Genomic DNA, 18213 nt, shown 5'->3' on the forward strand with positions numbered 1-18213 from the left:
GAATTTCTATAGGCATTAATTTTTAACGCAGGCCATAATCATGTGCCACAGGCTGCAACACAGGCTATAAGAGAATCTAGGTGTGCTCACGAATCAACCAAGATGTATTATGAGCATCTCCCCAGACCTTTGGCCATGGTTATTTTGTAGCATTTTAGACAAATTAATTACACAAGACCCACAAAAACAACTAAATAAAGCTTGATACAAACTTTATTATAACATTTAATGAGCAAACATTCCATCTAAAAAAAGTCACTGCAGATTTGGCACTATGCTATACATAAGTGAGGTCCTAAATTCATCTATGTTCAGACTGTTTCAAGTTATCTGGGAAAACAAACCAACACAGTTTATTGTCAGAGTTTTTAGAAAAAATATTCATACTCCATAGAACTCAGGAACAGGCATTTTGGTTACGTTTTTGCACCGAGACACATAATGGTTATAGATCTGTGCTTCTCACTGCAAACATCACACAGCACAGCAGAGGGGAGCATGTCCTCTCCCTTCATCGCAAAAAGTACATGAAAGTAGTCTAAATGATTTGAACAGTACATCAACTACATAGTTTCAGAAAAAATCTTTAGCACTTCAAAAAGTAAAATAAATAATAAATATGTTTGTGCATATTTGCTATAGCATGACATATGCCTACATATGTATGTATAGATCAAACAGACACACAAACATTGTGTGCAGGTTCACTATTGGAAGTAAAGAGGATGTCCTTCACTGGACATTGTGTTGGCTCAGAGTTGGATACAATCCTGAGAAATGTGTGGGACACCGGCAGATGTCTTCAAGCATCTCCAGAATGCACACACACTCCTTTGTGCACATGCACACAAGATAAAAAGGAGGAAAACACTGTACAATAATATTACAAGCTGCAGGTCTTTCACACCTGCAATGATTAATCCTTAAATATTAAGTATAGTAGAAATGTAAATGAACTAGATACATACAAATCAACAAGCTGTTCAGTCCATGTGTCACATTTCAGTACTGTTTTTTAATTATTTTTCCGGATGATTCCCCGCTCCCAGATACATCACAGGGCTGTCTGTATGGCGCTGTAAAATATTAACAACACTTCAAGAGACTAAAGTTTTAAAATTAAATCATTATTGGGGGTCTATTTCAAAGTGAAATCTAATTACCTGGTATTAAGCATAATAACAGGGGGACACAAGCAGGTCAGTCAGGACAAGGAGCTGATCGTCGGTGAACTGCTGCTTATGCTGTTGCCAGTTGTCATGGTGCGTTCGCCTGAAGTTTGAGAGGGTTTTCTTCACAGTCATCTGGGAGAAAATAACATGCTTTACAGATACAAGTATTGTATTCATGAACACCTAATTTATAATTACCAAAATATATAGTTATTAAAATAACATGAATGGATACAGAAATACAGACCCGTGAAGTTCTATGTGTATATATGCACAGATATGTGGATATGTACATGTAGGATATGTATATGTAGACAGACTGATATCAGTTGGCTGATACATTGGGCAGATATTTGCACCTTTTTGATTTTCAAATATCAACCTTAAATTTCCAGCTAAGGCCAATATTTTGATTTGCCTGACCTGCTACGTAAAAAGTGCACACAAAGCTTTATTTTAACACTTTAATGTGATAAGATAACTGCACAAAACATGACTACATGTAGTCATGTTTGTCATCTATGTTTGCTTCAAGACAGCTATTGTCATAGACATATTGATGAAGGAGTAAAAAATAAATAAAAATACACACACATATACTACCAGTTAAAAGTTTGGAAACACCTTTTCATTTATGGTTCTTTATTTCCATGATTATTTACATAGTAGATTCTCACTGAAAGCATCAAAACTATGAATGACACATTTATAAATTGTATTTATAATGCCCTCTTCATTACACAGAGTCCCAGAGTGCTACAATAAAAATAACTTTAAAATACTAATTGCTAAAAGCTAAAAATATCAGCAGTAAGCTTTTCTAAATAAAAAGGTCTTTAAATTAGCTTTCAAAAAGTCCCTAAACCCTGGTTTGCAGTTTTGGCATTTCATGACCCTGATAAAGCACAGCTGTGAAGTGAAAACCATTTCATGTGAATTTATCATAAAGTTTGCAGAGCTCTCAAAAAAGCAATGGCTACTATGAGGATTTGAATATAAAATCTAAAAAAAAAAAAAAAAATTCACTTTTTTTCTTTACTACTTAATTCTGTATATCTTGCTGCATATATCCGATGTCTTCTGTGTATATAAAATAACTTAAAGAAAAAAATACAATACTTGTGTCCAAACCTTTCACTGGTAGTATATATGAATATTAAATGTTTCAAGTTTGTACCTCTATAGGTTGGGTATCATTCAGGTGAGCACTCAAGTCCATTAGCAGCTGAGGCATCCAGGTGGGGACATCATACGGGCTGGAGAGTATACATGCACTCAGTCCAAGGACACCAGCATGGCGTCGTACCAGATCTAGAAGAACATAAGACATAATTAAAAAAGCAAAAAAAAAAAAAAAAAAAAAAAACATTGCCTCACGGCTGAAAAGACAACATTAAACACATATTACCAGCTGAAGGTATAGGGTCCACCATAGCACCAAGCTCCCTCTTCCTCTTTTTTGGCAATCGTGTCTTGCAGAGAGCTTCAAAATGAGCTTGCATTGGGCCATCCATTGATAGAAAATTGCACTGTAGAAAGCCACTGAGTGTAGTCGCAGCCATTTCTCTAACCTGTAAAAATTAAATGAATAAACTGTCTCTTCTTGTGTCTCTGTGATAAGTAATGCATCTGAAGTAGTTTGCTGACATGATTTGGACATTTTTGTTTAGTTTTTATACATCTTTGCTATCAATTTATTGGATTTAAATATATTACAAACTAGTAAAAAGTTTTAATCCCAATCCACACAGTACAGGAGGTTGAGTCCTTTATAAGCATTTTAAATGGTTACATATTTTTAACCTTTTTAATTATCTTAAAAAGCACTTGTCACTCCTATAGAAATTTGACTCCTTCCACTCCCAATCTTCCTTCCCTATGTCCCTTATCTTCTTTCAATCTGAACATGATTGCCATAGCAACAGATCACTGCAGCCTCCCGTTTCCATAGCAACAAGAAAAGAGACAGAGGGTAGAGAGAGAGTGCTGAATCACCAGTGAAGCTAGACACTATGAGCACCACTAGCATAAACAAGCAGGTTACAACAAATACTGGGCCAACTATTATATAATCAGACTGTCATGTGCTTTTACATTAGTGAATGTGGTTTTAGTGAGCCACATCGTTTTCCCATTATTTATACAAATGTACTTTACCTCTAGTTGTTCATCCTCCAGAAGTTTGATCACCAGTCCCCGGATACTGTTCACAATCTCCTCGTCGCTCATGACAGTGAACAGGTTATAGAAAACCATTATCTGAAGATATGTCAGCACAGTGTATCGAGCATGCCAGGAATTACTGCCAGCAATCTGCAACAGGTTACATACAAGGTTCAGGACAGGGCTTTACCTGTACATTTACATCAGATATGCAACAACATGCACTTGATGGTTATAGCATAGCTTGTGATCATAATCTGAAGTAATATATTTATGTTTATACGCTGGCATCTATTTGGCCTGATATGGTTTCCTCCTGCTGGATGTCAGTATTGTGTTAAAGTAGGCTGACTCACCTCCCGCAGCACCTCTAGAACCATGGGGACCTGCTCTGTGTAGAGCAGCCCCTGAGACATTAGAGAAAGGCATGTCTTTGCATCACGTTTTAGCTCATCATAACTGTCATCATTCTCAACTGGAGCAATCTAAAACAAGGGATAAAAGTAAAGTATAAATTATATATTGACGTGATACCCATTTTTAGTGTCATCACTTTAGATGAATTTGTGTCAGAGACATAAAGATTCATAAAGGTGTTGACACAAAAGGAAGTATGTATACATTATTTAATAACAGTACCAAAAAAAGACAGTTACACAAAAAACAGGTGTAGAGCTGGCATATATGCACGAGGAAGAGCTCATGGGTTAAATGTTTAAGCTACAAGTCAAAAGAAATAATCATATACTAATTTTTGTAAAATACAACTTTTCAGAAAAATGCTGAACTTGAGCCAGTTTGACATCCTATGGTTTGACAGCTGTATTTCCTGAGTAAAATACAATTCTAATTGATAAAAATATATTCGTTAAGACGGGACAGTTACATAATCATTAAATTAGCACTGTAGACATATTATGTAACTTATCAGAATTTTTTGACATAGCAAATTTGTATTGACTGTTCAGCAGGGTGACAGGATAGGTCACATCGCAGGGCAAGTTAAAATGTCTCAAATTAAAAGAGCTGCACAAAAATTGTTACAATGCTTGTGGTATGGCATTCTTACAATTGTTGTAGAGCTAATTTATTTTTTCATATAATTTTTGGATTTTGCTGCAAAGGCATGTCACACCACAGGAAAAAAGGTGTTACACCCCTAAACGTCAAGTAGAAACGTTAACATTTTTTACTTAATCACTCAGAAATATAAGTGATCAAGTACAAAATTGAAAATGATTTCTGGATGGGAGCCAAAACATCTCAATCGCAAAAAACAATGTCCATATGACCACCATTGACACCATCTCTACATTGACCAACTCCTGGACGAAGGCGGGATTACACCTTACCTAAGTCTCATGATCAAGTATAATGTACAACAAACAGGACAGGAAAAAGTGCTCACCTTGAAGAGCAAAGGAAGGAATCGTAACTGCTCTGTAATAGCAGTGGAGAATGACCGCCCAGCACTCGCCTTCAGCCATTTCAATACTGATGGCATGGAAAAGGGTTTTGTTTAGACTAGAGTCATTAAACGCTAATAGCATTTAGAACGGTCTTGATACAAATGGGCAGTTACTACAATAATCCCACCTGTTTTTAAGAGTTTTATCGCTTGGGTCCTCTCATCTTGTTCCCCCACCTCATTCTCTTCAATCACATGATTTTGTATTTCTTCATCACCTTCAGTCAGAGGCTTCAGTCGCAACAAAACTCGCTCAGTAAAATCACAGATGCGTGGAGACATGGTTGGCTTGGTGAATGGTAGATTCACATCAATCATAAAGATGTAAGTGAGGACACTAAGAGGAAAAAAAAATTTTTTACATTAAATTAAAACAAATGTCAATGGATTTTTCGATATATCTTACCTGCCAATTCTTTCTCGCACATTTTTGTAGACTTGTGTAAGTTTGGGCTCTAAATATTGCAGCAATCTGTGTAGGAGCTCAGGAACACGCCACTCCTGTTGAGCAAGTCCTCCTTGCAGCACATACAGGCGACTGGGGAAAAGAATGTGTTAGTTTTTCCAGTTAATATATTTTTGATAATTTATGTTGCGTTTACCAGGCATCCACAAAGGACCCCCCCTCTCCATTCACAGGAGACTCCATGAGCATCTCGAAGAGCCAGTGCAGTTTTCGTGGGTCTCTGCTCTCCTAAATGAGAGAAAAAACATTGTGACACTGAAGTTGCTTGCTGCTAGAATGTAAAGGACTAGGCCTAAACTTACACAAGCTGTAGCGATGCAAGTGCCCCAGTCTGCATAGGTTTCTATTGTGATATTTGACAGAGCAGTGCGTAGTAAAGGACACAACATTGTCCAGAGTTTCTCAACCTAAAAATTTGTCAAGATTAAGCATTTTATATCTCAAAATTTTAAGCATCACTTTCAACTGTACCTTTGGATAGCTCCAGTGTTTGCAGCCTCTGATCAAACCAGAAATGATCTCTGCCACGCAGCGCTGTTTGCTCTCATGGGAGTCTGCAACAAGGCGCTCCATGTGCGGCTGCAGCAATGGCAGAAAGGCATCATGAAAGTTGCGGAATAAACCCTGACAAAAACAAAGAACAATTTTTACTTTTTCCTGTTTGTAATAATAACATGAATGTATTTATTTAGGATTCCCACTTTGAACAAACAAAATCGTCGTGGGCTGAATGTGTCTTTGCCCTTTCGGTCTTCCAGAGACAGAAACTCAATGAACTGGCTGATGAAGGCAGGGTCTGTGAAATGGTCATATATAATCTGTTCTCGCTGTAATGACAGAACAGCAATTGTTACAATTATAATAGACAAACACTGCCATTTTGCAAATTATGACTGTGCATTTACCTCGGTCATTTCGTCTCTAGTAAGGTTTTGTTTGGGCTGCTCTTCTGACGGTGCATACATTGTCAGCTCCCTAAAGTTTAAAACATACATACAAACATATTAGAAATCACAAGAAAGTATGCAAGTGTTTGTTTGTTTGTAAACTTTGGGTATTTTTTTAGTATTTGGTGTCTCATCTTTTCAGCATCTCACTTTGGCCAGCAGTAGTATCCCCAGTGAGTCTTTTCCACAAACACACACTTGTCCCAGGACTCCTGTGTGACCGGCAAACTGCTGCTGTCATACTGAAGCCACTTGTTGTCTGCCCGGTCACCTGCTACAATATTGCTAGTATCCTTGATCTCACCTAGAGCAAATTTGACAAAACAAAATGTAAATGTAAAGAAAATAAAATGCAGCAGATCAACTATATTATAGACAGTGCTTACAAAGCTTAGATGGAGTGACTGAGACTTTCTTATGTGGTCTCTTAATCTGCTTCATGATTCCTGCCACAGCTGATATTGCCACCTAATGGAGAGAAAATGTAATGTTTCAAATACAAATCTTTAATAAATTCTTTAACCAAACTCTGTAACCAACCTTCCGAACATACAGCGAGTCATGATTGAGACTTTTAACAAAAAAAGTGATAGCAGCTGGTGGGAGTTGTTGGTCATCTCTCAGTAACAGTGACAAAAAGCCAATTGCAATGTGTTCAAATTTCCAGGGCCTGGAAAAAAAAAAAGATGTCAAAGGCAATAAGAACTAAAACAACAAACAACTGACAACTCATCAGCCCAAAAATACATTGACCTACAAGTTTCTGTTGCTCAAGTTGTCCAGCAGGTCAACAATCAGCTGATTATATTTCCTACAAAACATGACGTGTTTTATTTAGCATATTGAAGAAAATGCCACTGAAATAATGGCGAAGGTTAGTAGAAGAGTTGACTCACTGCACAGACTCAGTGTTCTTCTGTTCTTGTCTTTGCAAACCTTCGGCTACATTCTCATCTGTGGGAATAGGCTCAGAGGGCACAGGGGCTGCAGTGACCATAAGCTGCTTGGCCACAGCACAGCACTCAGAGGGAATCTGCATGTGTAAAAAGTTAATAATCATATAGATATTTTAGTGAATGTAAATGTACGATCATTATGAATAGTAGTCGTACAGCAAAGTCGATGCCAATAGTTTCATATTGACGATGGATTTTATCTGCAAGGTCATCAAACAAGCGCACGATTGAAGGCTTTTCAAGGGACATAGCAGAGCTAAGGCCAGACCGCACAATAGCAGGCCATGTCAATGAAATACAATCCCAGTCATGCAGATTGGCCAGGCACACACCATTGTGATTCCCAAGAAAGCAGTACAGGGCACCCTGAAACAGAAAGAAATGTCATAAGGATGCAAAAATAGAAACCTCTAGTTTTCTACAGACAAAGCTTTGATACTTTGAACTGCTGCTGGGTAACACTGCTGTTGTCTGGGTTGAGAAATTGCAAAACATGAGGAATCAGATCTCTGCAGCAGAAGTTATAGGTCCCCAGTGCAGTGAACAACACAGTTTGAGCTCTGTTTCGGACCTGCGAGATAATATATAATAATAATAAAAAAACAAAACTTGAATATTACATTACACTATTGAACTCACTGGTTGTAAGAACTTACTTGGCTATAGGTGCTTGTGGAAAGCCTTAACAGATCTTTCATCAGGTCCTGGTGAATACTTCTGTACTGACAACCTTCCACTGTCAGTTTTCGCAACTAAAATCAGCACAATTTTTAGTAAATACAAGAAATACAAATTAAGCCATTAAAAATAAGTACCTCATGCTGAAGCATAACTCTGTCTATTAGCAGAGCTCTGATGTGCTGCTTTCTGCCATGGAGCTGTAGAAACAAGTTTTTTTTCAAAGGAGACAGTGTGAAATAGTGATCTATATTAAAACAGTATAACAAAAATACTCACTCTATTTTCCATTGATTTCTTGACAAGGTTGAAACTTTTCCAACGGGAATCAAACTCGTGCTTGTGTGAACCTTTAAAGTGCAATAGGTCACTGATGATCTGAAAAAAACGTTATATATACACATGAATAAAAACATTTTTGGTAGTCTCCAGAACATGGTCAATTGAACTACAAAACACAAGAATGACAATTCACTATCATTTGGACAAGTTCATTTTTTTAAACTGAGGATTAAAAATCAATTTTTAAATTAATTTACATAGCAGGCTTACCTTGATGATGGAGAAGAGGGACTTGGTGTCATCCTCTGTGTGCTCCAGAATGTAATCTATAATCACATGGGGTAAAAATTAGTGGTCCGTTTACAAAAAAATTCTGGTAAACTGGTAGATTAATAATAATTTTAAAAAAAAGTTTAAACATACGCAGCAACTTTCTCATCACTCGGCAGATTGCATCTCTGTAGTTCTCTCTGGAGTGATCTAAAATATAATATCAGATGGCATAATTATTAAACAGTCAATAAAATATATTATTGAACATGTTTCATGGATAAAACGACCATACCATACTCCATCCCTGTATAAAAGGTGGTTTCATTTAGGTTCACCATACTCTGGACCCTGAGGACAATCATACATAACGCTTAGCTTCCATAAATTGTCTTTTACATGACATTAAATTTGAAATGCAGCTTACAAGTCAGGGATGGGCTCTCCTTTTAAAGGCGGCATGAGACTTCCTGCGCCTAAGAGGCAATGCTGGATAATGGTGAGGCTCTGTAGAATATCATCTCTGGAAAACAAAGACAAAGTTGGTAAATGATACTGAAAGGATCAGCTCATAGGATACACATACACTGAGAATATTGAATTATACCTGCTTAAGTCCTGTTCTCCTTGGGCAAATCTCTGAAGGCGTTGAAGTTCAGGCTGGAGAATAAGGTCCAGAAGGTAAAAAGCAAAGGAAGTCTCCTCAACGCTGGGCACATGCCACCGAATGTCCAGCTTCCACAGATCCCCAGGACGACCCCAATCCTTTAAAAGACAAAAACTACTTTTGAGTACCTAAAGCACCTAACTTTAAAATGAAAAAAACTTTTTTTTTGCTGGCAATTGTTTCTCCATTGAGGATTTGAAATAGTAATTCTGGTAATGGGCCCAAAGTCTAGAGCTGCACACATTTGTAGAAATATGTATTTGTGAAGTAAGACTGTGATTAGATTTGCCACAATGTTTAAAAGCAGGATTCTGTTCAGAGTACACACTGTAAACAACTCAAGGAGCATTCAAATTTGAGAGAAGACTGAATTTGAATTTATACAAGACATGTCTCACATCCCATACATTTTAAACTGCTGTAATACAAAACCACTTTCTACAAAAAGACAGGATATGTTGTTCTTTGCAAAGGACATTCTATTGTCTAAATAACTGAATATCCAGGATAAGTACCTTTATAGGCAGGTAGTCACTGATGGGTTGGTGAAAGCCTCCGGGCACACTGCAGTACTCAGTGGGATAGATAAGAGCTGTGCAGCGGAGAATGTGGTGCAGCAGATTGCATGCGAGTGTATAGCCCTGCTTACACTTGAGGTGGAGTGTCAGCTGCAAAATCTGTACCAACTCAGAACGATAGGGCAAAACTTTGTCTCCATCTACTCTGGTCACCTATATAGAGGAAATGAAAGGTTATGTCCAAATGTACTCACTTACAATAAGAAAAGTGACAAGTGTCAGTGAGAGCAATCACCTAAGACTAGGGCTGGGAAATATCGTGCTACCTGCATCAGATTACTGTTAATTGTCTGTTTGCTGTGTCTGTCCCTATTCAAATAAACAATAAAATAAAATTGGCTAAGTTGAACTGGCTAAACTAAACTTTTAATCAGTACCATCTAACTGAAAGAAATGTAAAGAATCTGTTCCAAACCGCATGCATACATTCTCCTAAATGAGGATTGACCTTGATTAAAATGACCCAAGCATATCCTTCATTCAGTCCACTGTACATCCCTACCTCAGACAAAAGCTGTAGATTCCAGAGTAACTCTTTGTCGAGCTCTTCCTCATTAAGCACTTCCTCATCTGCAAAGGAAATGTTTTTTAATTGTCATAAAATACAAACCTTAATTTCCCCCACGGTAAAAAGTTTACTTACGGACTGCGATTTGATTGATGGCATTGCAACAGTGTGGCACAAAAACCTTGAGAGCCTCAGCTGGATGACACTACAATGCAAGAAAGGACGAGAATAAGCAAACAACTAAATGACGCCTTATGCATTTAACACTACACTCACTTTGGATGCAGCTCTGCACATGTCAGCGACCATCCTCCCAGCTACACGTGTTTCAAAGATGTTAGTGGTTGCAAAGTTAAACACCTTCTCCAGAGCCACCTGTTAAAAAAAAACAAAAATGTTGCAAACCATTGCATAAGAACATAATGTATACATAGAAGTCCCATGTTAGAATCAATGTGTGTATAGTGACCTTAAAGATGTCCAATGAGCACTGTGTCAGGATTGTGCTAAATGTTGACGACAGGCCAAGTTCCACCAGACTTTCCAGGTGAGTCATTTTTTCTGTCTCCGTTTCTTCTCGGGTTTGTTCCAGAGTGCTGCTGTCTATTAGGGCAAAGCATCTGCCGAGACCAAAGTGTATTAGTAATACTTAATAAACAAATTATGGCAGGTAAACTTTAAAGAAGAGAGGTGTTCATATGAGAAACAACATTCACACACCTGTCCATGAACTGAAGGACAAAATCTTCAAATTCAGCAGAGGCCGAGCACATCTCACGCTCAATCTAACAGAAAAAGTGAAAATTACATGCATACAGTTTTAAAGAATAGTTCTTAAAAAACACACATATTAGTTATTCACCTCTGTCAAGTCTGTTCTTTCATGTAGAGCAAAGGAGCAGTCAACTAAAGGCACCAAGGTCACAAATGTAGCAATAAACTGGAATGTGATCTGTGAGAAGAGAAGAAGTCATTTAATTGCAACCACAAACAGCAGAGTTGGGATGAGCCTTAGGAGTAGACGGATGGAAGTACCATGCACTTGCTAAAGTCGTTTGGATCCACTCCAGGCAGAGCCCTCATGAGTAGGGGCAGCATGTGAGTGGGACCCTCGGGAAAGAAGCGGCCCCCGGACACTAGGCTGCGAGCCACCCCGATCATGCAGCTCAGAGTGGCTGTGAGCTGATGTGGCTCTGTAAGCGTCTCCAGAGCGGGATAGGTCCTGCACAAGTGTACAATTAGGCCTTTGTTTAATGAGAAAACAAATTCTTCACAGTTTCTAGAGCGTGAAGTTATTACGAGATGTGAAATCTATTTAAAATGCAGAAAGAATTAACAGTGGACATACTTTTCCAGCACTGGTGGAATGACTAACTCGGGTCGCATCAGAGCCAGGTTTTGCAGAGCTTTGGCTGCATCAAGGCTGCCTGTTTTACTGAACATAGCAAGTAAAACGGGCTCCATCATGCTATTCACAAACTCTGTGATGTCCTGCTCTGTGAGTTTGTGACTGTCGGGGACCGGGGTGAGCCAGGTGGGCTTTCTGTAGCGCTCCCTGTGCAGCCGGCGCACGACACTAGCAGGGAGTCTGTGGAGCAGCTTCATCAGCTTCATCTATGACAAAGAGAAATTACTCAGGATCATTTCGTCATTTCATGAAAACACACAATACACACATCAAAAGTTGTGTGAATTTTTTGTTATGGAGCAGAACGTTCTAGAACAAATTGTGTCAATTTCACACTAGATTCGCCTTTGTTCCAACCCTAATGTCCAAATGCTGACAGAAAAGGTACAGCCCCGCAAGAAAGAAAGGATAATACTGATGACAAAAAGCTGAATATTAAATTAAACCCATAATTGTTTTACTCTTTCAAATTAATCAATAACAAAACACTTTCACCTGTAAACAAAGTTTAGAAGGGGTTTCCACATGTTTCCAAGTAACAGCCAAAAATAAACATACAGAGTCATGCCCGTGCCATTAATAGTGCCAAGTGTGGGACATGTTGTTGCCTGAGCTTTCAGATGTGATGGAGGGCGCTCCTCAAAACAGAACGGCATGTAGATCTGCCTTCAGTGACCTTTATTAGCATTGTGAGCTAACTCGCATGTCTAAAACAAAACCTGCTGTAAACCTAGATTACCAACAGAAGAGGCCTATGAAAAAGCATGTCTAGCTATGCTCAACCTTAGCATGACAGTTGTTGCCATGTGCCACATTAAACCAGCATGGTGAATCAGTATTAGACTAGAAGCATTGACAGTGCCAGAGGCCTCAAATAAATGCCCTCTTTTGTTGTGATGAGTTACTTAATATGACTGATATAATATTTCCATATAACTATTCAAATCACTGTACAAATCACTTACCAACCACCGACCATGGTTTGAAGGATGAAAGAAAGATGTAATGCTTTTGAAAAGGCCACTGAGCTGAGCTTGTGCCTCTTTGTCGGGTCCACCCTGAAAGTCAATTTTAAATAGATAGTCAACAAAGTTACATATAGTTAGTTGTAGTACAGTGGCATCAAAACCGTAAGCTCACCAATAAGGCAGAAACCCACAAAACAGCATGGTTGATATCATATGCATTGGTGATGTATCTTGGAACCATCATCTGACTGGTACCAACAGGGAGATTCAAACTTCTTAATATTCTTGTAAAAATCTAAAATAAAGCAGAAATCGTATTGAAAATAATATATTATAACAAATAAATAATATGCTTGTAGACCTTTAAAATGTAGAGACAACAAGTAAGAAAGACACCAAATAACATATGATGAAACACACTTTCTAGTTTTAAACTGCCAGATCAACAAGGAAACTTGAGGAGCCATGACCATGTGGTAGTCTCACATGAGTGTTTCGCAAACCTCCCAACAAATACCAGACAGTAGTGTAAATAAACAAACCAACCTTGGGGATATAGGGAGTCCAGTCAATGTAGCCAATGTTATCATTAGCCAGACGAGCAAAGAGACTAACCAAATGCTAAAAAAAAGCATATCAGATTAATTCTGATTAAGTCTTTGTTCTTCACTCACAAAACATGGCCACTTTCATCTTACCACTTCCCAGCTCGGAAGGTTCTGAACAGACACCCATAAACTCAGCATTTCCTCAAACCACAACCTGATGAAAAACAAACTGCTTTACCACATTCACTGCTGAATACATCAAATCACAGTAATTCAATGTGTCATACTTGAAACCCTTGTCATGCAGCTCTGGAGGTAGAGTTGTGGGCAGAAAGAGCTCAAAGTAACTGATTGCTCTTTGCATTGTGACATCAAATGGGCATAAAAGAGGTCTCCACTCATCCAACATCTCTTGAGTCGCAGAGTCCGAAAAATATCTGCGTAGGTGCAAACAACTGATTAGATGACAACAATATGTATAGATTCTCATAATTAGCTGAACAGCACGTAATGTGTAGTCATATGGCCAGTTATAGACTGTTGAATTTGGATGGGCAGATGGGTAAATACAGGGGTATATAGAAGTATATGTGTATTAGGTAGTGGGTTTGATTGGGTGAGCAAGCATCTTGTCTACTGGCAATGGTGAAGCTGATACTGTGCCAAGATTTAAACCATGGATCTTGTGTTTATAGTCATATGAATAAGATTACTTACAGGGGCAAGAAGAACAAATGTTTGTATACAGATTGTCAGTATACCAATTTCTTGTGTTTTGTTTTAAAAAAAAAACCAAAAAACAACACTTCTACACTTGTGTTGTTGCTGTATTTCAGCTGGTCTCACAGTAACAGGAAACTCTCAGGCAGGACAGAATTAGATGAGATAATAGGATTATCTGTGTAAGAGCAAAGAGAGTCCAAGAGCTCCCTGAGATATCTGTAGCGCTATGGTGACCTAATGCAAATCTCATACATGCTTTTTCTCATATTTAAAAATAGTGATAATTATTTAAGAAAATCTAACAAAATACAAGATAGTGTACACTCACGGCCTGCAGTTTTTCACCAGTGCTCTGATCACATTTTCCACAGAGCTGTAACAGAAAAAGATGTCAATACTGTCCTACCTACAACTGAGAATATGCAGTACACAAACTTTGGTTGACGTGAAGCCTTAATTTGATACTAAAATTCAAAACATGCCTTGCCTGAAATAGTATTATCACATTGTACTACTACTTGTACTAGTCCTTTGCACTCTGTAAACATCTTGGGGTTTGTAGTTGTCTGATTAATTTAGTTGTAACTGGCATGGGTTCTGTATTGATGAGTTTTAAACAAATGATTCCTTTCTGGCTTGAATGATTTTGTGTGGACCTTTTGCCATTCAAAACATAATACTTTGATTTAAATTTGTTTTTGCGATAACAACAAATGACCCTTATCAAGAAAAATCCTTCAAATCAGGATAGAATCCTTTGCCTGAAACCCATGAATTCCCATATTTGTTTTGGATGCCTTCCCAGTTCATCTTCTTAAGCATCACCCTGACAAGGTTATCTTACGGATGACATGTGTGAGGTCACATAACCACTCTGAAAGCCCATGACCAATATAACTACAGCTTTTGAGCTCCCAGCCCGAGAATCCCACCTATGTGCTCACATGCAAGCTCAAGCCATGCCTTGGTGGAAATGCCCTGACAGTCTGACTCATCCATTGCTTACACATCATGTTTTTAAAACTGGATTTGATACAAATTTGGCTTAATACACATTAGGACCACATCACACCAACCAGTTACACTCATGCATTTCAAATACATCTGATGCATTTTCAGTACAATCAAGAATGGGTCGGTCAGTATTTTGTTAAGGGGTGAGACTTTAAGGGTAAAGGAGCAGTGGATCTCCAATGACCTTTGTATCAGAGCCTGACATTCACCACAGCACATTACAGGATGAGGACAAACAAAACATACTATTGTATCCCTATAGCCCCTAAAACATCTGCCAGGCTGCAGCCCACCACCAATCATCAGATTTTGTCAACAAGCAACATTACATTGGTTTGAAGATTTTGAATTTTGTAGTACTCATTTAGGACATAATCCAAAGCAGATGAATATACATCTCACATGTGAAATTAGAAGGGATCCCAGAGAAGCCTATCAGAGTAGATGCAGGGGATAGAGGGTTGAGAATCTGTTAGCTGCAGTGCGACAGTCTCCAATATGAGTGTAATGTTAACATTGATCATGAACGGTTTTGTTCCGTGTACAAGCTGCGTATGGGTGGCCAGTTTGTGATTTTACATGCAATTTGTAGAAAAAAACAAGTGCCCCACAAGATTATTTCAAAGTAAAACACAAGGAGGAATAGTTTTCTTACCACCTCCGAAACAATTTTAGCATTATGTTTTTAGAGGATGTACGAGGTCGAGGAGAGCTGAATGTGAAAGGAGACAAAGGAATAAAGATTGCATTCAGCAAAAAGTGCCAATCACAATAAAGCTTAAATGAAATAGCTTTATAGCTCATAAGCTATGTATTTTATGTGCAATAAATTCAGCAAGCTTTTAGCCAAAGCAGCTTGTTTTAAATCATAATGATTAATATGTGATATGCAAAAATATGCGAGAAACAATGTTCCCATAGCACCATAAAAGAGCACCTCGCACTGCTGGCTGCAAGAGCTTCACAGATTTTCTCCATGGGTGTTGAAGTAATTCCTTGAATAAACTGCAAATATCTATGTTCCTGGTCTAAATGTGAGCATACTGTAAACATTATGTTAAGTAGTGAAAAATACATTTAAGGTAAAATGAAATAGTATTAATTAATATATATTTTATCTGAGCTAAGAAAACGTTTACAGTAAGAAAGTAGAATATGCAAACTATGCACGTACTTGGGAAACCAGTTGAGACCCAGATGTTCAGTCTTTGAATACAGGATCCTGTCATGTAGCTCGTACAGGGGTCTCCATGGTAATTCTAGGTCCTCCCGCGACAACAGTTCTTTTTTCCTACAAATTACACCACAGGAAAAAAAAGGTGAATCATTTCCTAATCAAAAGCTCTGCTAATACTATAAAGTGCGAAGGTGTAGCAGTCTCTTACTTTAAGAGGTTGATGAGAAGACGAGAAAACCCTTGCATCATACTGATCTCCAGTTTGGGGATCGTTACTAGCTCGTAGAGCAACTTGATAAAAAGTACATGGTCTTCTTTGCTGAATTTCCGACCATACAGACGCATATACCTTTGTATGGTAAAGAGAAATACTTCCTTATAATATTGTTAAAACAAAGGTAAAGTAGCTTGTCACTCATGAGGAATGAAATTTATATAAATCACATTTTCTGCACATTACAAAATCCAAACATGATTTGTAAACTGTTAAATACAAGTCACAAGGATCTGGGTCATCTCGCTGTAAACTTTCCACCACTCTGAGCCGGCAGTGACTCACAGTATGAGGCCAGCATGAATGACACAGATTATACAGGGCCCAGCCACACGAAACTTGTTTAGAAAACATAATTAACAGTTGAATTTATAATATCACTGTAGCTAAGTGGCAAGTGCCTATGATATCAGTTCTATGAAAATCAACAGTATTTCAACTACTCATTAGCTCATTAGCTTCCATGCGTGCAGGCATCAAAACAACACATAAACAGAAGGGTTCATCTTCTAAGTTCATAATCATGAAAACACTATGATAAAAAGATGTGCTTGTGCCGGTAAGTTCTGTGTTGGTTTATTAAAACTACAAATCCTATAATACTTACGTGGAAAGTTTCCTTGTCCAGAACAGTACACCGGGCCATATTTCTCGGAGCTGTACGGCTCGGGCCAAATTACCTTTAATTTTGCTCAAAACATCATTGGACTCTTCATCTAGCCTATCCGCATACGGGAGAAGTTTGTTGTATACAATGTCCTTTTGAGGTAGAAATCCCAATGTATCGCACTGTGCCGTTTTCATATTATTAAATCCTAAAATTGCTAGCTCTAAGATGCTAACAAACTGTACTTCGCTAAAGTTTGGCTCTTGGTGTCGTCTGAACTGTTCTTCAATTTGAAGCTAACCACCTTCTTCGTCCTCTTGCTGGATTGTTATGGCCCACGATGACTAAGTTATGAAATTCACAAGTTCCCGACACGCTAAGTAGCCATTTAGCTCAAGTTGTGTTAGCTCACTTTCCGATAAAGCATAACAAGTATCATTTCCGATCGAGAAGAATAAAAACGCGTAAGAGCGCTTCAGTCAATCAGCAGAATGAGTTATTACAAGAATTGCTGTCCTCTAGATAAATCCAAAAACCTCAAACCTGCTAACGGCGTGGCTAAAGTTAGCACCGCACTACAAAAGCACAGTCATATCCCAAGGACTGTCAACGTCGTCTGGTTTATCCAACTACAGCTTAGCAGCCGCTAGACGCCACCCAGCCTGCACCAACCGACAGCGTTTGTGTCCACTGACTACAATACCCATGGTGCAACTCTTCATTCATGCTTTTTATAAACACCTTATCCTTTGGCACTAAAATAGGATGACCTGAAATCCACTTAAAGCACGTGTATTATTGTTTTTGTCCTGGGTTGAGTGTTACGAAACTAACTGTGGTTCCCCTATTTTCATATCTCAAACATTTCAATTGGGAGCTGGCCAGAAATCCAGTAATGGTAAGCCAAAATTGAATATGAATATTGCTTTTGTAATCGAGCGATTTGTAACAGTATGTACAATTTATTTTTACATATTTTCAAACATGACACTTTTTAGGCACAGGTCATAGGTGCAGGTTGACGGTTGAAGGTCTGTATTTGAAGATTTACTACCATCTTGTGGCTAAATGCAGTAGTGCAGAAAGTAAATACACATGACGCGCTGGTGATTATAATATAACAACAAAGAATCAACCAAATATTTATTTTTTTTTGTTTGTTTGTTTTTTGATATAAATCTTTTTACGCATGCATCAGCTATAAGCCACACAAAAAATGTGTACTAAATGTAATACAATTACGTCAATTTACGTCAAACGGAAGTAAAAGCTGAGGTTAGAGTCGCCATGGTAACCTGTAGACGTTGCGCGTTTTCCATTCAAGTTTATTTCCTTTTAA

The 18213-nt window shown here is 38.2% G+C and overlaps 1 protein-coding gene across 2 annotated transcripts; it reads right to left on the bottom strand.

The window, feature by feature from the left end:
* Positions 1-195: 195 nt before the first annotated feature.
* On the bottom strand, positions 196-17574 carry psme4a (proteasome activator subunit 4a). Of its 2 annotated transcripts, XM_033980263.2 has the most exons (48): positions 16875-17528; positions 16202-16342; positions 15991-16107; positions 15472-15528; positions 14131-14175; positions 13367-13516; positions 13230-13293; positions 13078-13152; positions 12704-12826; positions 12529-12621; positions 11504-11769; positions 11191-11377; positions 11018-11107; positions 10876-10940; positions 10625-10775; positions 10432-10530; positions 10291-10360; positions 10150-10217; positions 9585-9800; positions 9010-9167; positions 8830-8925; positions 8698-8753; positions 8556-8612; positions 8403-8458; positions 8130-8228; positions 7988-8050; positions 7829-7924; positions 7612-7743; positions 7329-7538; positions 7113-7249; positions 6974-7027; positions 6757-6886; positions 6603-6684; positions 6367-6520; positions 6175-6244; positions 5971-6096; positions 5741-5893; positions 5572-5676; positions 5406-5497; positions 5210-5341; positions 4932-5140; positions 4744-4829; positions 3692-3820; positions 3330-3485; positions 2581-2743; positions 2350-2483; positions 1164-1304; positions 196-1076 (listed from the first exon to the last, which is right to left on the bottom strand). In XM_033980263.2, the coding sequence occupies exons 1-47, from the start codon at positions 17069-17071 to the stop codon at positions 1170-1172; spliced, it is 5544 nt and encodes a 1847-aa protein (XP_033836154.1). In that variant the 5' UTR covers positions 17072-17528; the 3' UTR covers positions 196-1076; positions 1164-1169. The 2 variants fall into 2 exon arrangements, with proteins under 2 accessions (XP_033836154.1, XP_033836155.1); XM_033980264.2 differs by lacking the exon at positions 15472-15528 and having other exon boundaries at positions 16875-17574.
* Between the last annotated feature and the right edge of the window lie 639 nt (positions 17575-18213).

The sequence above is a fragment of the Periophthalmus magnuspinnatus genome, chromosome 15, assembly GCF_009829125.3.
Source record: "Periophthalmus magnuspinnatus isolate fPerMag1 chromosome 15, fPerMag1.2.pri, whole genome shotgun sequence".
Classification (NCBI taxonomy): Eukaryota; Metazoa; Chordata; class Actinopteri; order Gobiiformes; family Gobiidae; genus Periophthalmus; species Periophthalmus magnuspinnatus.